Source organism: Anarhichas minor, unplaced genomic scaffold (assembly GCF_050575085.1).
Source record: "Anarhichas minor isolate MPS153535 unplaced genomic scaffold, ASM5057508v1 ptg000030l, whole genome shotgun sequence".
Taxonomy (NCBI): domain Eukaryota; kingdom Metazoa; phylum Chordata; class Actinopteri; order Perciformes; family Anarhichadidae; genus Anarhichas; species Anarhichas minor.
Window position 1 is genome coordinate 9,537,765 of NW_027466476.1, and position 27,675 is coordinate 9,565,439.

The 27,675-nt window shown below is 41.3% G+C and overlaps 2 protein-coding genes across 2 annotated transcripts in view; both read right to left on the bottom strand.

Moving 5' to 3' along the window:
- Positions 1 to 2,562: 2,562 nt before the first annotated feature.
- On the bottom strand, positions 2,563 to 7,694 carry coq5 (coenzyme Q5, methyltransferase). The gene is made up of 7 exons (XM_076104761.1): positions 7,481 to 7,694; positions 6,837 to 6,986; positions 6,512 to 6,736; positions 5,512 to 5,618; positions 4,808 to 4,896; positions 3,714 to 3,825; positions 2,563 to 2,913 (listed from the first exon to the last, which is right to left on the bottom strand). Exons 1-7 carry the CDS (start codon positions 7,680 to 7,682, stop codon positions 2,812 to 2,814), a joined length of 987 nt encoding a protein of 328 aa, XP_075960876.1. The 5' UTR covers positions 7,683 to 7,694; the 3' UTR covers positions 2,563 to 2,811.
- Positions 7,695 to 15,122: 7,428 nt separating this feature from the next.
- kremen1 (kringle containing transmembrane protein 1) overlaps positions 15,123 to 27,675 on the bottom strand; it is a 52,531-nt gene continuing 39,978 nt past the window's right edge. Inside the window, exons 4-9 of the mRNA XM_076104785.1 lie at positions 26,115 to 26,239; positions 24,309 to 24,462; positions 22,782 to 23,114; positions 18,280 to 18,519; positions 17,607 to 17,691; positions 15,123 to 16,738 (exon numbers count right to left, since the gene is read on the bottom strand). Of these exons, the coding sequence (XP_075960900.1) occupies positions 16,579 to 16,738; positions 17,607 to 17,691; positions 18,280 to 18,519; positions 22,782 to 23,114; positions 24,309 to 24,462; positions 26,115 to 26,239 (1,097 nt within the window). The 3' untranslated portion in view covers positions 15,123 to 16,578. The remainder of the gene's footprint in view (positions 16,739 to 17,606; positions 17,692 to 18,279; positions 18,520 to 22,781; positions 23,115 to 24,308; positions 24,463 to 26,114; positions 26,240 to 27,675) is intronic.

Sequence of the window (27,675 nt, forward strand, 5' to 3'; positions counted from 1 at the left end):
TATATATATATATATATATATATATATATATATATATATATATATATATATATATATATATTTATATATATATATATATATATATATTTATATATATATATATATATATATTTATATATATATATATATATATATATATATATATATTTATATATATATATATATATATATATTTATATATATATATATATATATATATTTATATATATTTATATATATATATATATATATATATTACAGAACAAAATGCATAGAAATGTGAATGCAAGGCGGACACTGGTCTCTATTCAATACAATACAGAATTTGTTTTATGCATTGCATTTCTGTCCAGTCGTGGCCTGCCTGTGTGAGATGTGCCAGAGCGACATGAAAGCCTTACGCTGGTAACGCTGTTTGTAGCAATATCTAAAAGACACTGCACCGCTTTTAGTCCAACGCCAGTGCGACGTGACGGTGTCTCGGGTCAGTAGATTTCTTCAGAGGTAGAGTGTAGCACTCTTACCTCTCGTTTGGAAGCCCTTCAAAGTTTATTTTGTTTTTGCTGTCATATACCCAATTTCCTCAATGAGGCATGCTCTAATAGATATCTATAAAAAGGTTGAAGCGTGTATCAAAAGGCCAAAGGAAAGTAGCTGGAAAAGACTCATATTTCATAAGAGTTTTCTTATTGTACTGTGACTTTTTAAAATTATTTTTTTTTAACGATGCAGTTATACATACCACAGTGTATCCGTTTGAATCGTATCGTGCCATGCATAATACATACTCGCGATATCAATGCATTTCATTCATGCCTTTCTGTTTGTCCTGCAGACTGTTTTTATACTGTTTCTATGAAATATACACATTCTCTACACAGAGGAGAACCTTCTGAAATAACCCTATTTATAAGTTAACCCCGTGCTGTAATCAAGAGAGAATCTAATCTTGCCTTTTGCATAGAGATATGTACCTACTGCAAATATAACATTTTGGGGTACTTGAGTCACTATTTAATTTTTTTTGTTATTGTTTCTAGCACTTAAGATTAAAATGTGTACAAAAATTAATATTTTTTAATTTTTTAAGAATAGAATTATTTTCTGTCATTACCATTACAAATGTTTAAAAAAAGGCTAGAAATCGATCCGTGTATATTTCTGTACCTGTATAGCAAACACATTTCATGAATGGAAATATGTTCTCTGAATATTTATTTACTAATATATTTATCTTTAAGCCATGTCTTATGTTCAGAGTGTATGAACGTTTGAGTTATTTGGTTGCTTTTTATTTTGAGAAAAATCACTAACATGAGACTTTGTATATACATGGTAATTGCACACAAGACGATTAAATCTTCTCTGACCAAAAAACTGATTTTAAAACTTTAGTACCATACAGTTTTGTAATTAAAGTGTACAAAGATCTGTAAAATATACAGTTTTATTCAAGTAACTCATGTTGTGGTCTCCTCTTTTTCATTATCTGCCTACAGAAGAGCAGAGTCTTTATGTTCTATATTAGTCATGAGTGCATCTCGCCTCATAGTGCTCGACATACTATCTCAAGACAGTTTTAGAAAAACTAGACTATTACTTTTTTCTACATGCTTTACTATGACTTTATGACTTTTTTTCAACACACTTACTTTTATGGAAATACTATACTATGACTTTTAAAAAATACTTTTTTCAACATACTATACTATGGCTTTTCATTACTTTTTTTAAACTCTTTGACATGTTATACTGACTTTTTTTGACATGCTTTATTCCGACATACCATAGTATGACTTTTTATGGACTTTTTTCAACATACAATACTATAACCTTTTTTTAAAAGGTTTTTCAACATGTTCTACGACTTTTTGAAAAGAATTCCAACACAATAATAATACATTTTATTTATAGAGCACTTTACAAACATTAAAATCATCATAAAAAGCTCTACACTAAAAACACAGAACACACAACATTCATCACACAATAGAAGCAGTTCTGAAAAGGTGAGTTTTGATTTGAACATGGAGAGTGCGGCGCAGTCTCGGATGTGTTTGGGGAGGGAGTTCCAGAGGGAGGGGGCAGCTATGGGGGAAGGCTCTGTCGCCCCATGTCCGGTGCTTGGTCCTGAGTGGAAGAGACAGGAGGTTGGCTTCAGAGGAGCGGAGGCGACGGGATGGAGTGTGGTGGTGAGGTAGGAGGGGGCCTGATTGTGGGAGGGCATACTTTGGCTTTTTTCCACAGACTATACTGTGTCCTGTGACGACCCCTCCCTTCCACTAGGGGTCTGTGTCCTGTTTGCCGTCTATTCTGTCTTTCAGGATGTTGATCGGCAGCTGATGAGCCTCACCTGAGCCTGGTGTAGTGATAAAGACACACCATCTGAACATGGATTGGCTTCTCTTCTTTGGCTGACACGGCTTTTTGTTGTCTCTCGTCTCTCTTTATGTTGCAGCCTTTGAGGCAGGTTGTAACGGTCCTTTTTACACATGCTATACTTTGTTTTACACACACACACACACACACACACAGTGTTTGCCTTTTGTAGCTTTGAGAATAATCAGTTCAGATACTGAGATCAACTTTTCTCAACAAGTTTTATTATTTGTTGCCAAATTGTATTGAAAAAAATATTGAAAACTAAACAAAATAATTACTCACTTCCCAATAGATTGTTTTTTTACATCATATAAACCAACATTAGTCCAGTCATTGAGCAGAGACATCAGCAGAGGAGCTCTGGGACTTCATGCTCAACATATGTGAGAACTCTGCAGACAGACTGTCATGCAGGCAGAAAGGCCTGCAGTACAGAGGTCAAAGTGCATCTCACAGCTTGAAACCAGAGTGCAGAGCCACAACTCCACCGGTGAGGTTGTAGTACTTCACACAGTAGAAACCTGCGTCCTCAATCATATGTTTAAACTCCTCCTGCAGAAGAAGAAGAGCACAGGAAATGACTCGCCAACATTGAATCCACAGCGTAACATTACTACATAGTAAAACATCTCACGAGTTGAAGAAATGTAAATTGCCGATGTGGCAAATAGCCCTAAAAAAAATGTGTTCACCAATTAGTCAATCCACTAAACATGAATCAGCAGAGATTTAGATAGTTGATTAATCATTCACGTCATTTATCACATTAGAAAAAAAACAATTATGGTTCAAGTTTCTGACTGATGATTTTCCGCTTCTCTCTGAATAAATCAATTATTAAATGAATAGTATAAACTACTGCCGACCAGACAAAACAGTTGAAGACATCTCGGACTCTTGGTGGACTGTTTTTATGAATCAATAATTCAAAAGAAAAGTCAATAGAATCATTTATTGGTCATTAGTTACAGTCCCTGAATAAGTCCTGGGCGACTGTGGCTAAGTTGTGGCGGTTCGATCCCTGTCGCATGTCGTTGTGTCCTTGAGCAAGACACTTAACCCTAAAATTGCTCCCGTTGCTGCTGCTGTTAGATGGCCTGATAGGTGGCAGTGAATGTAAGTCAAGAGTGTTGCTGATGTAACCGGTTGGATCTCAAAGTGGTGATGAGGTTTTAAAGCATATGGTAAGGGTCTTAAAAATGTTTAAATAACGTAAGGATCGCTGCATATACCCGGAATAAGATCTGTACAATCAAAAGGAATAAAACATTTAACATAGCCCTAACCTGAGGTGAATAATATCAAAAGATTGAGAGTGGCAATGTATACAAAAGTATAAATGATTGTCTCACCTGGTCCGGGAACTTGCGGATGCTTTCTACCAGATACTGGTACGACTTCCAGTCTCCAGCAATCACCTCTCCCAAAACCGGGATCATGTTGAAACTGTATGCGTCATAAAGCCTGAAAACCAGAACGGAACACGATGACGCCAACAGCTGCTTTCTCACAACTCAAACCTGCTGCCATCTTTCAAACAACGAACAAAGTCTACGTTTGTTATGTGCTCCAAAGAACGGCTTGTTTACAAAGAGTAGGGGCCCGATCAGACGGAGGGCGTTTGTAATGGTTTTCAATGAGAGCGAAGCGTTTTGCATTGCTTAGCGCCTCGAGTTGAAAAAGCTTCAACTCAGAGCTGAAAGCATCCTGAACACTGCACTTTGTTTTAAGAAATGCCTATTTGTTCATCAGGTCAAACATCTGCAGGGAGTTGGATGTGACTGAATGGCCCTTTAAAAACCATGACATCTATAAAACATGTGGAGTTATTAGACGATCACCTAAAAGACTCATCAAGCCTCCACAGCAGAGTTAGTTAACCATGAGCCACAACAGTTTGCAGGTTTGAATTCTGATGATCTACAGGCGATCGTCCTCTTGATTCCTCCCTCTCCTCTTGAAGGAGTGAGGATCCACAGACTGGTGGCCCTCCGCGCAGCCATTAAACAGCCAGTCTGCTGAAGTGCTTTGACGTACAAAACCAGAAGAGGGCGCTGTTGGGCCAAAGCAAACATTTGCCGAGTTTCTAAAATTTGAAGATTATGGTAGGATACAAAATCCATTCAGACACATATATATATTTTAACATTTGTGTTTAGTAAAGCCAAGCATTTAGGGTAAATGTCTCAAAATAGTAGGATATCTGTTACAAGATTAAAAAAACACTGCTTCTAGAATGTGGTGAGACTGTAACACTCTTATTTTGTGCCGTTATGTATTCATATTTAAGACGGCTTGTCCGTGAGCAACAACAAGCTGCAGCAGCTGAGATGTGCCGTTGGGTTTTGTGACGGCAGTAATGGATCTCTGGAGACCCTCTGAGGTTCACACGGTTGAGTCATATTCACACCGAGTCCTCTGTCACCAGTGAGCGCTGCTTCCTCACCTCGATAAAACAGGATTTGTCACTTTGCTGAACTCTAAGCACATGAATCTGCCACCAGGCTTCAGAACCCGCAGAGCCTCCTGCAGCGCCTTAAAAAAGAAAAGACATGATTAACACCCATTTGAATTATCATTTAATCATAATCAAGTCTGCTGTTAAGTTAAATATGTGTTGGTTACAGCTTCTTAAATGTGAAGATCTGCTGCTTTTCCGTGTTCAGTCACGAAAAATTGAGTATCCTTGGATTTAGGACAATTTAAAAGACATCTTCTTGGAATTTTTTTCAGATTTCTGATATTATATACATTGAAAAATGAATCGGTTGAATAAAAAAATTAATGAAAAGTATAATCAACAATAAAAGCAACTGTTTACATTTAGCAATTGAACAGACAAGTTGAACCGGGTCCCCTGAATGCATGTGCAAGAGGTGGAAATGTAGCCATAAGTGTCACATAAAATGTAACCTAAAATAACGTTGTTTTTAAAGCACGTGAATCAAGGTAATGCATACGGATTCGTTGCACAATGTCTCTCTCTGCATATTGTAACATTGTTTCTCAAACAGATGCCAGCTGACAGAGCTGCTGTCCATGGAGCAGGCAGCAGCTCAGAGGCCCTTTAGTCGACCCTGTTCTACCAACAGTCTTCATGGGATCCTCCGTGCATTAGAGAAAAGCCGTAGTCGCGTCCGGGTCCGTTACCTGATCTATATGGGTGACGTTTCGAATGCCGAAGGCGATGGTATAAATATCGAACCGGTCGTCATCAAAGGGAAGCTCCTCCGCGTCCCCCGCCACCCACGACAGACCTGATGCACAGAGAGGCGAAGACACTCGGGTTAAAAACAAACCGTCTACGCTTCGACCTCGCTCTCTCTACAGCTGCAACTCCAGCTTGTTGACTTGCGACAGCTTTTACACCAACAGTTCCGTTTCCTAATCCTGCAACAGTTCCGTCCTCGTGTTCAGGTCACGCACACTTCTAATGAAACTGTTCTGTGAATGTGAACCCACTGTAGCTTGTTGCTGCCTGGATTACTTTGCTAAATGTTGAGGGTTTGTTTCCCCCCCAATTCAGAGCCAGTGGGTGAAGACACCAGTCCATTCTGAGTGATGTCAGGTTGTAACTCTTATTAAAAAAAATCATCAATGTTTACAAACTGACGACATCATCAAATGCTCCTGGACAGATTCATGGAAATGATCTTGAGTTTCATTACTGGTACCAAAACAATACTTTTTCACATCTTTCTGTAAATAATATAAACAAAACATTTTTTTCAATTACGCTAAATAAGCTTAACTTCTGGAATCTGAGCATGCTCGTTATTTTGTCTTAATATGAAACAGTCACACAAGAACTTTGCCCAAATAATACACGGTCTGAAATTAGCAACGTTATTATTTAAATCTAAATTTATCTAATCAAATATTAACAAAACAAGAAGAAAAAAACGTACAACACTGGACAGTATTTGTTACTTTGTGTTATTATGAACACATTTTGGTCGGTTCTCCAGAAAGGGTTGAGGTTTGATGCCCGGCCCTGCAGACTTATCAGAAACATGGATCTCTACATGCACAGTAACGTGAACGGGCTATCCTAAAGAACCTGGCCTGTGTGCACGCTCACGACTCCCTGTTGAGGGAAAACAACATGGATCAGACGTCACTTCAAGCAGTTTTACGGTCAACAGCGTACCAGCACTGACGCCCATGCGGTCGGCTTTCTGCTTGCCCACTCTCAGCATCTCCTTGTTGATGTCACAGACCACGGCCCTGGATTCCTGGGGGCTGACCTCGTCCTCTGAGGAGTAGTTGCTGGAGATGTCCCGCCACGACGGCGTCTGCACGGACCGCGCCGCCCGCCGCGTCTGCCGCTCTTGCTGGGAGCGAACGTAGTCCAGGAAACGGAAGGAGATGTCACCTGCATGGTGGATAATCATCACAAATTAAAAACAGAAGTGTGACGCTGCTTGCTTTTTTTTTTTTTATCAGTTTGATGTTTTGCAGAGGTGCACATTTACCCGTTCCGCCCGCCACGTCCAAGAGTTGCGCCCCGGGCTGCGGGTGCATGACGTGCAGCAGTACGTCCTTCCACAGGCGATGAACTCCCAGACTCATGGCATCGTTCATGGTGTCATACTTCTGCGCCACATTCTCAAACACCTTGTACACTGAAAGGGACAAGAGGAAGAGAGAGAGATCCTCTCACCGGAAGCTGACTCAGATATTCTACTGCACTATTCATGCACCAATATATTTTGGATGTTTTACGTTTTGTCACTTTTGACACATGAACTTGAAGTCAGTGAATATGTTCTCTCTGTACTATACTTTAGGAATATAAAAGTTTCTTATAATGGTGTAGACACATCTGTAACCTCTGTAAATCATGCACACATTTACATTTAGACAAATTACTGCATACTACTTTTAAATGAGGCATGCTCACAGCCTTAGAGCACACTCCTTGTGGGTCAGGGTTGCAAAGCAGAGGGAATCCCGTTCACAACAGTTCAGAGGAGTCACTTCATGGATACACTGTATGCCGAATTGTCCAGCAAAAAGTCACGATCCCAAAACCATCTAAAGTCCCGCTTGCTAGACTTTTCAATGAAGTTTCGTAACGCTACACAACCGATCCGAGAATAGCTTTTCTGTGGCTCACCTTTCTTCGCCTTCTCAGTCTCGGGCACCGTTTCAAAGCCAAAATGTGTGCTTCTGTCTCCGGCATCATCGCTGGAACACCGACAGGTCGACGGCCCCCAACAGCAACCGGACCGACCCGCAGCTCCAGCGGCGGTAACGTTAATATCTCTGTGAGAGTAACGGATCACTCTCCGCAGCAGCAGTCTCATGGATGCGGCCATGTTGGCTGATTATGCGACAGACTGTCGTCATTCACATGCGACGGGCTCCTTTGTTGACGCTTTGTAGGAGTCCTGTGGGTGGTTGAAAATCTTGGGTCCCATATGTAGGCATTCAAAATAATTAAAACACGCGAGTAAAAATTATAATCTAACACAAAAGTAATGCAAAAAGTAAAAATACAGGGACAAAATAAAACATTTAGCCTATAAAATATAAAAGTTCAAATCAAATAATATAAGTATATTTGTGATAAACAGTTGTAGTTTACAGCCTAATTGCTGAGTATATATATATATATATATATATATATATATCAATCATTGTTTTATAGGCTACATGTTGTATTTTATCCCTATATTTATCCATATATATATATATATTTAGTTAATATTTTGGAGGTGTATTTTGAACATATTTGAATATTCTTCAGTATATTCAGTTTTTTTTCACAACGATGTGGAGAACATCTGGACAAGACGACGCGCGGCACGGAGGAGGACGAGGAGGAGGAGATAAGTGGGTGCTGTGTATTATTTGTGGACAATAAATAATGAAACATTATTTAAAAGTTTTCTGAATCTCTTTTCATTTACAGAATTAGATTTTACAGGACAAACAATATGTCCAGACGAAGGCTGTGATATGTGTAAATGTGACGCACACAAAATGTATGGTCATATTTTTGTTTATTTGATTAATATTTGATAAAACGAATATCTGTGATTTTGGTAATCCTAATAAAACTTCCTCAGAAGTGTATTTCTATCTATGCACAGTAGGTGGCAGTGCAGCGCTGTGGTTTCGCCTCGCGACCCTGGACTTGTATGTGCACGTGCAGCGATGAAAGAAGCCACACGTTTGCCTGCCTCGTCATTTTTCTCAGACACACATCTGTCTCTTTCAAACAGAGACCTGTAACAAACAATAACATAATTATTCAACTACAGCAAATCTTGTCTTTATGCTTTTGGCCGTTATCTGTAGTTATAGTAATGATCCAAAAAGATGTATGATTGCATACCAAACCTGGTATCTAGGAGCTTTTATTCACTGTAGAAATTCAGAACGTGTCTTTATCCTGCTGCATCATATGTACAAATATCCTGAGTGGGTCTCTTTACAAATACTTTTATTAATCAGCAGTTATCAAATAAAAACAGAGACTACAGTTAATTGTCATGTTAAATATTTAAGTTCATGAACCAGATGAGTATTAATTGGGTGATGTGAAGGAACCGAGATGGCTCACTCCTTAGCTACTTCCATCATCAGCTCAAAAAAACTGTTTGTGTCATTATTTTTTAACACTCACGCAATCAAGTGAGTTGCTAGATTTAGGAGCCTAACGTGGCATTTTACTTTTACTCACATCTTTTCTTTTTTCAGTTAGTTACATTTTAAATATTGTTTTCAGTCTGTAAATAACTACACAAAACAATGATAAAAGAAGATGAAAACACAACAACCATATATAGTGGACCATTGTTGTGGAAAGAATTCCTATACCCGCTTTGTGTGAGTCTTTTCATAATGAAATACATAATACCAAAACCCAGGTTGTCTTTTTAAGTATTTATTCTCTGCGCAGAGAAGGTTCAATCATCACAACAGAATGCGTACAGTCTCAGTGAGGAAGAACCAAGAAAAAAAGTGAACAAGCTTTCTTCATACGGAATGAGCAAAGCTGGGGGCCGATGGCCAATGTTACAGACATTTCGGTCTCAGACTGATTGGAACAACAATGAAAAACAAACGGTCAGCAACCAAAACAAGCGGCCCAAAGGCCTTGGCGCTGGAACATTCTCATACAACACAGTTAGTTATCTTTGTGAACAGAGAGGGAGAACTTTTCTTCTGCACAACAGAGACACGGTGAAGTTCAACAAAGTTCAGAGCAAAATGACTTATGCATGAATACCATATACTGAGTAGAAATATATACTACGTAAAAAATTACCATTACATTCCTCTCCTTGATCATTACATTAGATCACTACAATAGTATATATTCACCGCTAGAAGTGAGAACATAAGTCAATAACATTTCATAACGATTTTAATTAAGGACATCATTAACCCCTCGTGTAGGAAAGTGTTGACAGGCTGTTTTTGTGTGGTGAGAACACCGAGCCTGTGGAGGAAACAAAACCTTTACACACTCGCCTCGTCCTGTCGCTAAAGTCTGTCAGGGATGAGTTTGTATCATAGTTGGAAAAAGTGTCTAATGGGGCAGTCAGAGTGCTCAGAGGAATACAGGAGGAGTTGATGGGACACTAATTTGTGTCTTGTCAATGTCTTGTCATTTAAACAAATGCAGATTAAGTCCAGGACTATAATTTTCCTTGTTAGAGATAAAAACATACATTTTCATTGTTAATATCATATATTTAATTGCGTTACATTTACATCTTCTCATAATCACTTTTATCAGTGTAGTTCAGTTATTCACAGCCTGCCTAAGATGAAGCTGAGGGGTCACAACGTTATTAAAAAGATAGGAAGGGACTAAACCAAACTAACTCACATTCACGCCCATTGATACATCCATTCATACAGCGATGGCGGGAGCCATTTGGGGTTTAAGTGTCTTGGCCACATCGACATGGACTGGAGGGCCCGGGGATCAAACCCTAATCTTCCAACAACCCGCTCTACCTCTGAGGCCGAGGAAAACAGGAAAAGTCTGCATCTCATGGAGAAAAAAAACACATTATACTCATACATGCAGGCAACGCTGGGTGAACTGTGACCTCATCTGGTGAAAATCATGCAGAACAGTGAAGAGTATTTCCAGCAGTTTACAGAAAACATTGAGTGACATGAGGACATCTCAGCATCTTCCACTGGGCATTGTTTGTTTTGTCCGATGGGAAACTGATGCAAAATGGGATCCGCATCATGCAAACTGATAATCCGTTCATATCAACATGTATTTGGCAATTTGTTGTTCTTTAGATATAACTTGTATCGCTTAACCCTGAACATATGCAGACGAGATAATGTGCATATATACTCTGTTAAAGCTTTTCTCGTGGTTAGACCTCCAAACCACAGGTGGGGAAAGAGCTCTATCCATTCAGCTGAATTGTTCTATTATTATTATTAGTAGTAGAACATCTTAATGGTTTTTAATTATTATTCAGCACTACTCAACTGTCCTGAATACAGTATATAAACAACTCTCAGCAGCACAAAGCTACAATAATAGAAGGGAAATCTCGAGCATCAAACAGGCCAATGCATGTTCTCAAAACCACTGAAGGGCATGAGAGTGCCTTAATTGCACCAGGGTCACAGACGATATTGCAGAGCGAGGCAGATCAAAACAGACAAGTTCCTGCACAGCCAGTAAGCCTCTTTCACACAGTTCTACAATGTACAAATCCATCAAGGACAGTCTCTCTCCTAATCTACCTGACTTCAGTACCCTGAGTGCAGAAAGTGGCAGATATTGTCTTCCATTCTTCTCACTTTCTCGTTCTGACAGTAACCAGACACGGCCATGTATTGTCCCTTTGTTGCCTTAATTACTGGTCGACTCGGGTTCAAAGGGATCAGTTTACATCGCTCTTTTCCTCGGCTATGGGAGGAGAATGGGCCAAGGCTTTTTTCACATGCACCGAGAGGAGTGATGATAAGTCTCAAGAGTCTAGCTACTGGATTAATGTTACAGCTTCACAATTGCCTTTGAGAAAAAAACAAAACACTTTTTGAGGTCAATGGGAGGGAGCGCAGAAGGCCACAAAGATTTGATGTCTTACTGCGGCCGTGTGGATAACAGAACAGGACATTCATTCAGATTTTTTAGAAACATTTAATAAAAAAATTTAATAATTTGATTACTCTTGCAAGCAAAAATGAATACCATTGGCACAGAGTGTCATTATTGAGGTACTTTTGAATAAATGTACTCAAACATCATGTCACCAGTAGAGAGAGTGAGAGGATCGTTTACACTTTTCTGCTTCTAGTTTCCTGTACTGGAATGTGTGTGTTTCCAAGAGGAGATGAAACAATCTCAAAGTGACCTGAGGCCAATAGCAGGTTTATGTTGGGGCTTGCCCCCCTCTGGTGCCCTCATCCAAAAGAACAAGAAAAAACGCAGCTAAAGTGCCCTCTTGGATGCCCCTATGGTAGAGGAAATATGATAAAGGTCCCGCTGGTGCTCTCCTAGAACAGAAAACATGATGCAGAGTCACATAGAACCACTCACAACGTTTGTCTAGAAAACAATGTTACGTCCATACGATTTTACGAGGAACGACGGAGACATACTCTCCACTGAAGAGCAATAAGACTGATCTAAAAAGCATGTCTGATGCGTTCATACCTCATTAATGACAACACTTTCACTAACGTTAAGTCGGAGACCTCATTTACCTGTTGGGCCACAGACCAAATAAAATGAATGCTTGTGTTTACCCATAATTAGCAGTTAGTCTGACCGGCAATGAGATGTCGCTGTTGGGTAGAATTTGTTTTAATATAAGACGCTAGCAAAGCAACATGGTATGTAGAATAAGCACAGCAGAAACGTCATGTTACAGTTACAGCTGAATATGACAAACAATTATAAATATCCCGCTCAAGTCAATGGACAGTTGTTTACTCAGAAATGGTTGTTATCACCACAGTGATTCTGTCTTTAGGATGGCCTACACATGCATCATGACTTTCTGCGTATTAGTGCCACCGCATGCATTTGGTGCCCTTTTAATATTTTTGGCCCCTGCCCCTCAAACAGCCTGAGTCCACCACTGTTTGGGTCTAAAACAAGTCTTTGCTGTTTGTGAGACGGAGAAACTAGTTTCGTGTAGTCTTGCACAGCCAGATCTATATCCTTAGAGCTAAAGAAAGGTCTGGCTCCACACATTATCATTCTGCTATAGGGGGAAAAAAACTCTCTGGCTTTTTTGTATTTCTTTAATACAATCACAATCGTCTTGGGCAGGAGTCAGCACCAACGCCCTTGCGAAATAGATAGCGGAAGAGGAGGAGAATGCCGCGTGAGATACACGATCAATGCCAGGCTTATGTCCACAGTCTACATCTGGTGAGTTAGATCATTTGTTTTGTGGCTGCAAAACAGTTTTGCTAATATTTATGTGATGGATAAACTGACAATACAGCCTGTCCTGCTCTTCCCGAAGCTCTCTGATTTCTGAATGACTTTTTGAGGTCGCATCAATAGGATTATCAAAATATTAAAGAAGTCCTGCGCCCAGGGTTTTTGCTGTAGAATGTGGCTCAGTTCAGAAGCATCAGAGGTTCATGGGTAACTTGATTTGGGATTTTTGGAAGCCTTACAGCCAAGACATCCTGGGAACCTCGACAGTTTCTACTTCAAGTGTTTGACAAATTGTGAGGCCTCGTTATTGCACATGCACTTCCGTACGAGCATGTCTGGACTGCGAACTTTTTAGAGAATAGTTTTTGCTTCTGCGCGGAGTTGCAGTTGTCTTGCCAACAAATAGCGAAAACACGTTTCAGAGTGAACACTTGATGAATGCAACACAGAAACATGTTTCACGAATTAAGAAATCATCTTGGCAAACATCTCAAGTGTTCCAGCTTATCACACGTCACTCCATGTTTGTTGTTTTTTTTCACGGTGTTTCAGTTGTAAAACCGAACTCCTGCTGTTTCCCCTTAAAATGTGCAGGTTGCATGCTTGACCTCATCCCGGAGGGGAACCAATGGGTTACACATGGCACACCAAATCCTCTCTCCGTGTGTGTGCATCTCCAAACAGTCTGGGAGTCATTTCCCTTATCTGATAAGTATTTAGCTCCATAGAAAAAAAAAAAGAAAAGAAAGGAAAAAGGGGTGCAGATGTCCCACCATGCAAACGATGCAGCCTTTCAAATGGAATGGTTCCAAATGGGAAAGTGAATGGTATTAGCTTGATCCGGTCTTTGTGGCACATATGCTTCTTAGCCACTCGGGTTGGTAATATTGATCGTGTGCGATTATGAAATAAAAAGAGGGTGGCACAAAACAAGCACAACACAAGCTTAAGAAACATGCATACAGTGTTTATTTTGCAACCAGGACACATTAAATAAACTACAAAGATACTTCACTTATACAAAAGATAGATTATATCCCATTCACATACAAAATAACAATAATTTACTGTATAAATTAAACATTTCACTATTTTGCTATTTACAATTGCATGAAAACAATGTTTTGGACCCTCTGGATCATTTCCCACAGGGCCTCTGGTGTTTTCACGTCATCGAGCGCTACGGGACATTCACATCAACGAAAAGATCCTTTCCACCGCTCAGAAGACATAGCGTGGATTTTTCCGACTGACTAGAAGACGGGACAGAAAATGGGAGTTTGCATAATTCACCAGGCTATCCAAACAAATATGGCCTTGTTAGATTTTAACTGTCAGATTTCGTTAGTCTGTGTTTTATTTCAACGCACATTAATTTCCCATCGTTCTCACATCTTTGCTTTTTTCCTTCTCCCTCTCTCTACGCATGGGCGGCTCTGAACATCACAGACCAAGGGGCATGTGCGCTTGTCTTGCAATAATTAACATGAGTTACACTCGAGCAGACAAGCAGACTGTAGCACAGTCACATTTTTACAAACTTCTGATTGGGAAAGAAAGGTTCTCCATCATTTTTTTTTTATGCGCCTCAAATTCTGTTCAGATTGTTGGAAAACCATAAATATTTTGACATGAATGTCACTGTGTTGCGGCATCATGTTGTGAAATATGACCTTTTGTCTCAAGTGCTCAGTTTGCTGCACAAAGTACGTTCCTTTTTTTCCCTTCCCACTAAAACCGAATGCGACAGTGAATAAGTACTTTATCATTTTGTCAGTAGAAGCTAATTTAAGTGCGCTGACGTTTCAAACCTCTCTTTTCTTTATCCCGTCCGTGATTGGAAGATTTCTGAGGTGACCATCTGCAGAAACATCCAGTCCCAAGACAGGAAAGGCCAATTACTATTCCATTGGCGAACTAGTGGATTTCGACCTTTCTCAAGTGGTTTAAATGTCACAGCAATGCACAGAAAAGCGTCACAGCTACAAACCTGCTGACAGCTTGTGCATTGTAACAGTGAGTGCTTTTGGTTATATTTCTGTTTGGGTGTATTGCTCGCGCTCAACCTTTTGGCCTGAAATCAAGGTGACAAGTAAAACCTTCTATTTCTGCAGTGTCTTGTAGAATTTAAGCAATTTACTGCTGTCTAAGGGGAGAAAAACAACAACAAAGGCATTCCACCTTTAAGCCAAGTTGACGAGGAAGTACTTTGACGTGTATCTCAAATGCTTTGTCGAGACACCAAATTAAAGAGCGGACATAAATGTCATTCCCACACTGAATTACATAATATACAACACTATTCACCCCCCCCCCCCCCCCTGTAATCAAAAGACAACTTAATGTGAACAATATGTTCAGTAAATGTCCAAGACTACACATAAGAGCACACACAGACATTAGAAACAAAGATTTCATTTAAAGCCTTGTCCGTTACTACATGATGAGTTCTGTCCCAAAAAGGCTTTGTGTTCTTTTTGGAAAACCAAAAAAAAAAGCATCATGTAATAAAAAAAATGTAAAAGATCCAGTCTGGAGAGGTGTTCAGTTGAGTGTACTAAAAAAGACTAATATCTAATGCTTTCAATCGCTGTACAAGATGTGGCATCATTTCTTTTACTTAACATATAATCGGTGGAAATCCTACTATGGAATGAAACACGCTGAGTTTGAAGAAGAGCAGACTCTTGTGAGGGGAGACCCATGAAAGAAACAGATGTGATGCAGCTGAGACAAGAGAACAGGAGATCCTTAAGGCACTTGAACACCATCAAACCGGAAAGACTCCCACCCACAGCCGAGCAGAAAAAGCCCTCAGATCTTCCCAAGCCTCCCTAAATGGCAGTTTTGCTGCAAACTGCACCACCCAACCCCCTCAGTGAACGACGCTGCTTATCTCTCCGCCCGAATCCGCATGAGCGCTGAGTGAACGAGCACGCTCTCTCTCTCTCTCTGTGATCTTTTCAATTTTCAGCAAGTGATTCATCCCCAAAGTGCTCTGATATCTACCTTCTGTGTGACGTTTCCGTGTCCTGTTTCCCTCTCCTCAGACAGCTAGTTGTCAAGTAAAACAAATCAAAAAGAAACATTGGAACTTTTGCATATGGAATCAAAAAGACAAATAAATATATAACTCTTTGGAGGGGGAGGATTCTGGTTTATGGCTGCAAGTGTTCGTCGTCCATATGAGGCAGTTAAAAGAGTTTATACAAAGCTGTGTAACACCATGTGTGTGTATGTGTATCAAAGACTCCATTTCTTCATCCTCTTCTCATGAAGATGCGGTTGCCATTGTGACTCTGAAGCATCAGGAAGGAGGTAAACCTCCCTGTTTCCTAAACTGAACAGTTCCGTTAGCAGGTATCTTGCACCCGGCTTTGTTGTGTTTTCACTGGTGATTCTGCAGTCTGGATGGGTTTTTGGAGGTATGCTGATTGTTAGGGACATCCGAGGGTGACGGAAATGGAGCCTGGCTGAACCGGAGAAGCTTCCCGCATGTTAAAAGCGTCTTTGTTTCTTTGTCAGAGCTGCAGATCGTCCTCCATCTACTCCTTCGCTCTCCTCTCCCACACTGAGGTCACTGACAGCCCTGCCTGTCCCCCCTCCTCTTTGGTGCTGAGCAGGAGGGGAGGGCCCGGCCACGTTGGCACACAGGCCATTAAGCAGCAGTCACTCAGTCAGTTCTCATAAGCCACTCAGTTGTTGGCTTGTTGGCGTAGCGCCTCATATAGTTTCATTGTCCGAGGGCCTGGCGTCTGACGGCCCTTGTACGGAGTAGTTGTGGGTTGGCGGTAGCGTTTGGTCAACGGTGGAGCGCAGCAGTGGCGCTAGTTGCCCACCAGGGGGCTGAGGTCGCCGTGGTGGTTCTTTAGCTTCTTCTTGAAGAGGGAGATGGTGGAGGGTCGGTACAGGATGATCCACGGCTCAGAGGACGCAGTGCTCTGGCTGCAGCTGTCTGAACCGCTGACCGTTGGGATGTTCGGAGACCTGAGAGGGAAAATGAGGAGACGAGAGAAGAGGTGGAGAGAGAAGAGTAAAAGAGAAATAACATCAGAGAGGAATTAGAAAAGAGAATCATGGAAAGATAGGCATTTACAAAGTGTGTCACGCTGCCATCGAAGTCCTGATGTTGCATTCATTCCAAGCCTGGTTTATTATAAACACAAACTAATGGCACTGACAGTGGTGGAAGCTTTTGTAGGCTTTATTATCTTCCACTTCAAAAACTAAATAATTAATTTAATTCCCCTCAAATTAGCAACTTTACCTAAGTTGATAAAATAGTAATCGTAAAAGGAAATATTGAATGTGCCGTTTTAGGAGTAAAAAATGAAGAAAGGGCTTGTTGGACTTTCTTTGTATCGTCATTTAGATGGGGAATAACAAACATTTAAAAACAGAAATAAAGCTGAGGATTTATAAACTTTACTTCATTTTCAAAAAGAAAGAAAGTAATGTTTTACTTAAATAAAAATGATTAGACAATACTAAGAATTTTAAGGTACGAGTCTTCTTTCTCAATTTTCTATTTTTGTGTCGTTGCTACAATGAGGGGAATCTCTGGACTTCCCCTGTGTAGTTGTAACTTCAATTATGAGTCACTGACAGGAGAAAGCCAGCCTCCCTCAGCATTTCTTCTATGTGGGATCATAGGAAGTCCCTCTGGGCCGAAGCTTGGCTGAACGCAACTTGAAGAATTCACAAATTTTCCCAGAGATTGTCTCATTTTGTTCTTTTTTAAGACGCTATTATCGCGCAACAATCCAACAAATGTGTGAATCTCACACTGTTCTTTCCTCTTTTTGACATTTGATGCTTGGTTGATCACGCACACCTCGAACATCATCATACTTACTTGACCGTGATGTGCAGCAGCAGCTTCGCCACCATGGCTATGACCGTCAGAACGAGGAGAGCGGCAAGGGCGTAAATGGTCCACACTACAGAGAGGCAGCAACACAGTAACAAGACATCAGACGCAGAATCACGGTAATGAAAACCAACTGAAGCAAACTGAAAGGATTAGCAAGCGGAGGATTATTCAAGCACTGCTGGCACACCTGTTAGCAGTGTTCAGCCAGCAAATTGTCAAGAAATGGTGATGCATTCTCAGTGCACATCTGCACTCCTCCGGTTGAAGAAATACAACAGATAGCCCTTTGAGGCGGAGCACTCAAGAGTTTGGAAAGAGTGATATTTGAAGAAAGTAGTAAAACGCAGAACACGTCAGTCCGTCCTGCGCAGCTTTGACAAGAGGCCTGATTGTGATCAGCAGGGAGACCCGAAAGTAACTTCAGTTATGAGTCACTGACAGGAAAAAACAAGCGTCAAGTAGAATTACTTCAATGCGACATCGCAGGAAATCACTCTGGGCCAAAACTTCCACAAGCGTCTCATCAAACTAAGATTTGAATACTTCCAGAGAAACCAGGTCATGCACAATGAGAGCTGTAGCTTCTTAAAACCTTCACACAACATGCCTGCAGAGGTAGAGAGAGAGGTGCAGTGTATCGTGGGTGTTAACATACTAGCGCTGTGGCCGGTGGTCTCGCCGCGTCCAGCCCACTGACCTGGCATGTTGTGCTCCGGTTTCCCGGGGCTGGACGTGATCACGTAGAGGATTTGGGAGGAGCGTCCGTTGGAGGTGCTGTTGGATCTCTCGGTGACGCCGCCGGCCAGCTGGGGCCCCGCTGTGCTGGAGACGTCGTCCCCCTCATCCTCCCCATCTCCCTCGGCCTCAATTGTTCTGGTGTCTTGGCTTCCCAGTGCTGGGGAAACAAGAATAAGTGAAGGGATTAGTGTTGGTGTTAGCACTCACTTGGAGTCGAGTTTAGGCCATCAAATCAAATGTGCGACCATTATTCACTCTCATTATAGGTCTGCTTTTGGTCTACGAAAAAATGGAGTAATCAGGTTCTGTAGCAGTTAAAAGCTCCACTCTGTTCTCTAGATCATTTCTAACTCTGTCTGTGTACTGCTTGGTGCCGGGCAGGTAGCACACAGTGAGTCTCTAAAGGCTGTTCTCCTACAACAGCTGCCCACTGTGGCCAGAAACAATGCAGATTTGTTTTTTGTCATTTGTCTTTGTCGTACTTTGTATAATCTCTTTTTTTGCTGTTTATGTGTCCATGTAATTGTCTTCACTTGTTCTGTAATCAACCTTAGTACACAATAAAAGGAAAAAGAAAACAGAGCAGATGAAAGCAGTGAACCAAAACTGCAAAGCTGACGCATTCAAATTCACTAAAACAATTTTATATTTGTCAATAACAACGAAACCAAAAACTGTTGCTAAGCACCATGACATTTACTTACCACCGACAGTCGTGAACAGTGAGACTTTATTTAGCTCTATGCAATTTGCATTTAATTATCCATAAATGGTGGAGCATAAAAGAAAAGAAAAAGGGCGAGGGGGGGACTGCCATTTTCATTATTGAAGGATATATATTATTCATCTTGTGATGTATGAACAGTTCTCAGACTCCAGTAATAAAGTCTTCTTCTTATCAATATTGTTAATATACTTAAGCGCCCAGCCCTAAATGGACTACTGTTCCAGTTCTCTTCAAAGTGACATATCACCTCTTAAGAATGTGACTATTTCTACGTATTGTTTCCCTTCACAGCTCCGAGGGAGAGGAGTGGTGAGCGCTGCGCGCTGTGCCAGAGACACATAAGAGCAAAAGCTCTGCCATGTAATTTCTACAAGCTGAGGACACATATCACTTAACGCCCCTTTAATTATTCCCGTGGGTAAACCAGGCTGTTGCAACAAGCGAGCAGTAATACGATACATCGTGTTGTTGAAAGTATACGGCAGAGTCACGAGCGAATATTCAATATTAACCGCGTTTGTGAAGAAACGGATCGACTTTGCAAAAATCACTCATGCGTGCTGTAAACATGTGGTGTTGAGAGCTGTTCGGTCCGCTCCGCACATCATTCAAAAAGTGTTTTGCAATAAATTCGGTTTGTTTTAACCTGCTCACAGCACCAGATGTGGGAGAGTTTTGCTTCATAAAACAACAGTGCCAGAGAGCGCGGACTATTTCAACTCATTTATGTGTTCCCAGAGGGAAGCAATATCCTAAATAAGATCTAGTCTGCCTTTCATTTACTTCTCCTAAACATAGACGTGATTTATTTAAAATCACTGTGTGATTTTGAGAGTTTTCTTCTTTGCTTCTGAGAAACAGACTTTGCTAACAGACTTTATTCTGACATGTTAATTTGCAGTGAGGTTTTGGTGAAGAGAAACATTTCAGTAATCTATCAGCAATCTGTGATTATAGTCATCTAAAGTAAGTAAGATAAGATTTTCTAATTTGTCCCCAAACACATCTCACAAAGAATGGATTAGTTCATTTCTCTTTCAAGTGAGTACGACAGCAGAAATAATCAAGATATTTCAAATGGGGCCGAATTCACAAAACATCCTAAAGTTGAAAGTTGTTCCTAATTAGCCGAGTTAGGAGACATGCTGGTCCTAACTTTAGGACGCCTACAGTATGCTTTTTGTCAAAGAGTAATTGTTCACTAAAAGCCTTTTAACGCTAAAACTAGACGAGAGAAGTTAAGAGGCACTCCAGAGGACTCACGAGGATCTGCTCAAATATGAGGACAACAAACGTTTTAAAAGCATATTTTGATGTTGGGCGATAACAGTCCAATAACACCAGAGATGACGGTTTACACAAATCTCTGGCAGAATTACTCATCAAACCCAAAATACGCTTTTTGAAAATGTGTTAACTTTACAATAAACTGCCATAAACACACAAATAAAAGTTATTTTTGTGACCATCGCTGGTTTATGCAGTAAAATTATTAATCTATATGAGTTTCTCAAAGCAGCTTTATGAAAATGTCTTATGAAGAAGCTAACAGTCAGAAACTTTTGCGGAATAAAGGAGGACTCCTAGTGGTAAGATGAGTTACTGCACTGCAAACTGAATGGTAAAACCCACCCATCCTGTGTCCCACCTCGGTTAAATCACCCAAAACTAATTCTAGATATTATTTGATCCAGGCCGGTTCCAGTCATCCATGAACGGTGGTTGGATGTTAAAGCAGTGTGGCATTTCTTTTATTTTTTTCACATAACAGTTCAACCTGACTGTGATGTTCCCAGAACTTCCCACATGTTCCCCATTTGCAAACAAAATACCACGCTTCAAACCCGGGCTCAGCTGAAAATGCTCCGATGTCGACCGTCATCTGTGAGCATTTATTCTGAAATTACTGCTTCGACCGCTCAGCGTGCCACAGAGGAGATATAAGATGCATTTAGTGCCGCTACCTCTACTTTAACTTTGTTTGAATGTTGTCTTTCTGTTTCTGTTCCTATTATTTATCTCCACACCCAAGCGACTGTGTATTTTTCTCTCTATCTTTCGGGAAGAAAAAACAACCTATTACTTCAGGAGGTGACCTTTCTCATATCATGTGGCAGATTCCATTTCTTGGCTACATGATGGCTCACGTAAAACAAGAACCAAGACGTGAGCAGAAAGGATCGTGCCTGTCCAGAGGTCAGGGGATTATGACCTTCTGATATTGTTTTTTTACTATAACGCCAGCGGTGACAAAAATGACAGGGGATTACAAATGGAGGCAGAGAGAGGGAGGAGCGAGGACAGATTGCCTCACAGTGTAGCGAGCTGTGAGCTTGAATGTCACCTACACTATCATGCCTCCAGAAATTTATCTATTACATTTTATTTTGGTGCATTCAGACTATTCAGGCAGGGACTCTGCATCAGAGAACGTACAGTAATATAAAAACAAGCTCTTCTTTTTCCACATTAGTCTTTCTACATTTTCCACATTAGTCCGGAGAGAGATAAAAACACATTTGCTGTGAGGTCTTCAACTCCCTGTGAGCTATAGTTCCCCAGCTGTATGTCTGCTCTACAGTGAAAATCATGATCAGAGGGTGCGATGCATCACAGTGTTTTGTATGTCGGTGGCATAAAAACTCGTTGTGCAATTCACCAAGGAGCACTCTGAAGCACAGCAGCCTGCTGCAGCTTGATAAGAGAGCGAGTTCCTAGAAAAACAAAACATGATTTAAATATGCAGTATCACCCGGGGCTGTGAGACATTGACTAGCAAATGAAAAGAGAAAAGGGCCTGCCAGTGGCGTGACAACTGCCTCACCACAGCTAACAGGCGTTAGTCCACGAAACCAGAGCTGCCATGCAAAACTCCATCATGGAGCCAGCACGCACCTGATTATGCAAATGTGGCTCTCGGTGGTTTTGAGGGTACTGTAGTTCAGGATGTTTGCTAGAACTCAAACCAAACATAATCATTCTTTGTCATACACCCTTTTGTAAGGGTTCTTCATAAGACTAAGAGTTCCATTAACAACCCATTTCATCCAAAGAACCCTTTTTGGAAGAAAGACTTTCTCAAGGATTGTTGAAAGCATGTGTGTTATAAAAACCTCCCAGCTCACACTCCCAAAAACTCTGATTGTGAACTTTGATTGTTGTAGGATGCACCACATCAGCCCCAGCCCTTTAGGAGCCTAATGAGGAATCCTGGGTAGGTTCTTGGAATATAAAAGGGTTCTCGGGAAGAACCCCCAAGGTGGGTTCTTGATAAAACCCTTGGAATTTAAAGGGTTTAAACGCCCTGGGTGGGTTGTTGTTAGAAGAAAAAGATTCTGGATAGCACCTCCAGAGAGGGTTCTGGGTGAAAACCATTACACCATAGAAAGGTTCTCTGTGGAACCTTTCAAAGGAGGCTTTGGGTAGAACTTTTTTAAAGATAGTTGTAGATATTTCCCTTTATGTTGGGTTCTGGGTAGAACCCTCTGAAAGGGTTTCAGGTGGAACCTTTATAAAAGATCCTACCAGGAACCAAATAGGGTTCTCCTATGGGGATAAGCCAACGAACTCTTTATGGTTCTAGTTAGTACCCTTATTTCCAAGAGTGTAGGCTTTGACACATTTTACAAACCCGTTCTTCATTGTACATAACCTTTCTCAGCAGAAACACTGAACAGCAAGTGAAGTCCTACCTTGGTAAAGCAGAGCAAATCCCTGGGCCTGGTTGGTGCGGTCTGAGTAGAAGTACAGTATGACGTAGTCGCCTGTGACGTTCACCAGCTCCCTCGGAGGGCTACGCCAGTCGAAGCGAGCCACCACGTGGTTGGTGTAGCCGTCCAGGAGCTCCACCATGTCCGTCTGGTCGGAGATCTCAAAGAAGGTGAAGTTGAAGAGGATGGCGTAGGATCCGGGGACGTGCACAGTCCAGTAGCAAACACGGCCAGCCCCGTACTTGTCGGGGAAGTCCGGGGAGTAGATCACCCCGGACGGAGAGGAGTAGTTTCCACCGCAGGCCCCAACTCGAGCTGGAAGAAAGAGCACAAACAAAGAGAGGACAATAGTCAGCGATGCTTTGAAAGCTTAGAAGCTGTTGAGACTGATGATAACTGGGTTATCTTTGGTCTCATGAGTTCCCTGGTAAGAGTGGCTGAGGTATATGAGCCATGAAGTGATTGATCCACATTAAACACAGTTTCTTTGAGTTAAGCATTCAGAATAGGTATTAGGAGAGAAAGCGATGGATAGTTCTTTAAACTTTTAAAACTTCAGTTAGACAATCTCAAACTAACGAGCTGTTTAGTGCAGCTCTAAGACCAACAGGCAATAATTATGTCAAATATTATATAACATAATAAATGCTGATGTGCATTAATGTTGAAGGTTGTAGGTATGATCCCAGTTATGGCGAGGGAAGGAGGGCTTCTGTGCCTTCTGGAGGTTTGTTGAAGCCTTGTTCAACAAAACATTGGGGGAAAACCCGCTTTAAAAAGACTCAATAGACTCCTTTCCCATTGCAAGTATGCCTACCCTGGCCATTCTGCTTCTATTTTTCTTACTGTGTCACATTCAACGAATAGGATGCGTTGTCCGGGCCCAGAAGAAGGGTTAGTAAACTGCAAAAACATTATGGTGGGTTCTTTCTTTTAAAAAAATAATATCTGTTACTTATTCAGTCTCTCTTTCGAACTCTCAAACCAGATTTTGGTGATTGTTGGAACAGTGCAAAGACTAACAAACACGATTTTGATGAGTTTTATTCTGTTTCTGTCAAGTGTTTCGATGATCAGCGAGGTAAAATGACTGTTGTCTCACTGGAGTCCGGTGGCTTTAAGGAGAGCGTATTAATTGTAAGTTTTGTACGTTAATAGATTATGATAGTTGTAAAAATCCCTGTTGATTTTATTTATTCCATATTCATAGCATTGCACCGGAACTGATAAATCCCTGTAACTACCGCAGAGTCATTTTCCTGAAGGCCAAAGTCAGATGTTAGTGGGTTCTAGTGTTTCTTTTTGGTCCAGTGGGACAGGGGCTCAAGAGCCCTAATGGTTATTACCACAGATACAGATGTATTTGAACAATTGATTTACCTTTCATTACTTTTGGAAACCCTACAATTAAAGTTTGTTGCATTTTCCCAGCACAATTCATACTAACTCGCAGCACAGATGTGAAAAGATCACAGAGTCAGACCCACAGCGATACTAGTTAACACTCACTGTCAAAGATGATGACCCAGCCGTCTCCACCGCAGGGCTGGGTGTGGTCGCCGAAGCAAACATGGTTACACTCCATGCTGGGCGACTCGCCGTGGTCACGCTGGTCCACTTCGTTGCCACAGAAACAGGCATATCCTGACTCCATGCCGGCGAGCTGCAAAAAGAACAAAAGGAGTTATGCAAATCACTGCATCAGCAATTCAAAACAAACTTTGGGTAACACTTCCCATAATGCCATTCATGGTAAATTCATTTGGCATGGTTGCCGGCGAGAAAAAAAGCCAACGACTGAGAGACGGAACTTTGTGAATGAAACATGAAGATTTTAGATATTCCCTCTAAAAACATTCAAAATGGAATTTTTCTCCATAAAACTATACATGATTACATAACAACTTTGCATAAAAATAAAATAAGTTTGCAAATACACAACACATTCAAATAAAAGTACTTTTATGGGTTGTTTGTCTCATATCAGCAGAATGTGTGTTAACACTTAGTAAACATTTCACTGCATGCAGCTCCTTCTCTCTTTGAAATTAAAGCGACTTGAGTCTAAAATGCCCTAATTGCTCTTTCTCTCATGATTACAAGATGCTGTAATCCGAGTCTGGAAAACCACAACCTCTCAGCTGATTAGAAGCCTTCTTTCAAACACACAGCTGCACACAGGGTGTAGGAAATAAACCTCACAGAAATAGCACCCATCTATCTTTCAAATCAAAACCGTTAGTAAACCGTTCCCGAAAGCGTCGGAGCGGGAATGCCAAACGTCAAAAAACCTTCACACGTCTTGACCTCGCCACCACTGGCTGCTTGTTCTCAAAAGAGCTATTGTCCTTCTTTCAAAAAGGACACCATTGTCCCACATTCAGGCCCTAAATGAATTCACACAACCGAAGGTACTGCATCATTTCCCACTCCGCGTCTTTTGTCATGGAATCGGAATTTATGAAGCCCTCTGCTCGCACCAAGACGTATCAAGCTACGTCCTTGTTGCATTATTCTATCTGATGAAGTAACACCAACGTGAATACTTCTGGCAGAAGCAAACAAGCGATGGATTGCTGTCTAACTCATCAGGCATGCTCTTTGTCAGAACGTCACAAGGGATGCGTGCTTTCCGAGGCGCCGATGTCTCACATGCGCATTAAGGACGAGTGACGGTCCAAGGGTAGGCAGGCGATGCCAGTCTGCCGCCACATCCTGTAACATCTGCTGAATTGTGAGGGGGGGGTTCTGTCAGTATCTGTCAATGCAGACAGAGATGAACCGGATCTACTGAGACAGAAAATTAACACCTGGCAATGTTTATAGCTGGGACAATGGCATGCCAGATACAGAGATGAGAAAACGCACTGAAGAGGAGGTGCCCAGTGGGCTAATAACCGTTCATTTCCAGCTGTCAGCATTGATTGCTGTGATGATTTGTCATCCGCTGGTTGGTTTGAAACAGAACGTTTGATGGCTGAATAAAGAGGGTATAGACTAAACTTGGCACCGCGGCGATAACTGTCAGGAAATTGCCTGTAAATGCAGATGATTTACATAAAAGCTTGACTATTGCTCTGGCCAGCTCGTGTCTATTTTAGGCAAGACACTGGCAACTGACTGGGGACTTTTTTTTCGTCCAATTAGGGGACATGTTCGGACTTTTCAGTACGATCGCCGGGACGAAGGAGTCAATAGTTTGTAATGTTTTGAATGTTTTCTCCGACAGAAGCTGCCAGCTTTAATCGGAGTTAAGATATAATGCTGAACATCTCTTGGGTTACAGGTTTATACGTTTATACGTTCAAATCTCACCTTGTATCTCTGCTTCCTACAGAAGCTGATACAGTTCTGGATGGTGAGTTTGTTGGAGGTCTCGCTGGTGCCGGACAGGGTCGGTGGGTCACCGCTGTCTTTGAAGCAGCCCAAGTTCCCAGGCACTGTAGGGAGACAAGAGGGGGGGGGATAAATTGAGTTACACACAAACTATTTAGATGCAATCTGCCTTCATATGCTGGTCATCAGCATTTCCTGCGTAAATAAAAACGTGTTTTTGCCAATTGCAGGTTTCTCCATAGATTCATTGCAGGGATGCAAGCATGCCTTCAGCCCTCATGTGCCTCATGTCTAAGTTGCTCTCAAGTTTTATAATCAAGTTTGTGATTAACACTTTGTTGTTTTGGGAGTGGGTCTATGAGGCAATCTATGGTGACAAACTCAAAAAGTATTCAGGCCTCTGTTGAATGTTTTGGTGTGAATTTGCCCACAGCCAAGTCAACAATTTTGTCCCTGAAGAAAAGAGGAGGAGGAGGAGGAGGAGGAGGAGGGTGAAGTGGATGTTTGAGTCATAGCGAGAGAGAGAGAAATAGAGAGAGAGAGAGAGAACTGGAATCTAGAAAATGTACCCTGTCAGATGTGAGCGCAAGTCGCATTAGATTAGGAACATAACGTGTTCTACATGTGTGACTGTGTGTGTGTGTGTGTGTGAGAGTTTGATGTGCCAATAAACGGAGAAAAAAAAGAAAAAAGCACCTTTTTCAGACGGCATTGGACAAATAAGAACATCTGGAGGGAGGCCAAGTCCAACACCTTAGGTCTTCATTAAAGGCAGGTTTAATTTTAACCCATCAAGAGCACAGTGACGTTAGAGCAGTTCTGGAATGCTACCTGAGAAAAACTTTGGCCGCGCTTTCATAAAACAATAAAAGCAGCAACTACATCCTTCCACAGCTCAGGTTTACTTTTTTTTTTGATACCCGCTTGGTTTTGACAGTTGTTGCAGCCCGTCACATCAATAAGTACTGAACATGAAAATGTTTGTTAGGTGAGACCTGGGGACGCGTGACACAAATAGGCCAACAATCGCAGCTGGATCACAGATCATACAGATGGAAGAAGGATGTTGACACCCTTCACATCATATTCATGTCAGACGTATTCGTCCCTTAATCCGCTGTGTGTCTATCGAATACTATGCAATCTTTCAAAATCCAGCGCAGTGATTTAACACTCCAAAGCCTTTAAATTCAAGGTAATAGCTCCAACCGGTGCCAACCGAGCCTCCAGCAGCCTATTGCCCATTTGTGATTTGTTTGTCATTGCGATTTCGAACAAGCTTATTTTTGTTTCATTTCCATGTTTTGAGGTGAAACGGATTTGACAAACAGAAGTAAATGCACAATCCGTAAGTCATTTTCACTGCAAGTACGAAAAATCTGCCCCCCAAAGCTCTTCAGTCTAACTGGACTTTGTGTCATCTGACCGTAGGGCACAAACATGCTCATTAGGAAAAGACAGAAAAGAGAAGAGGGGGAAAAAAGACTGTGTCCAAAATAGTTGTGAATGCTCCGAGGAACAACGTGAATGCAAAAATCAC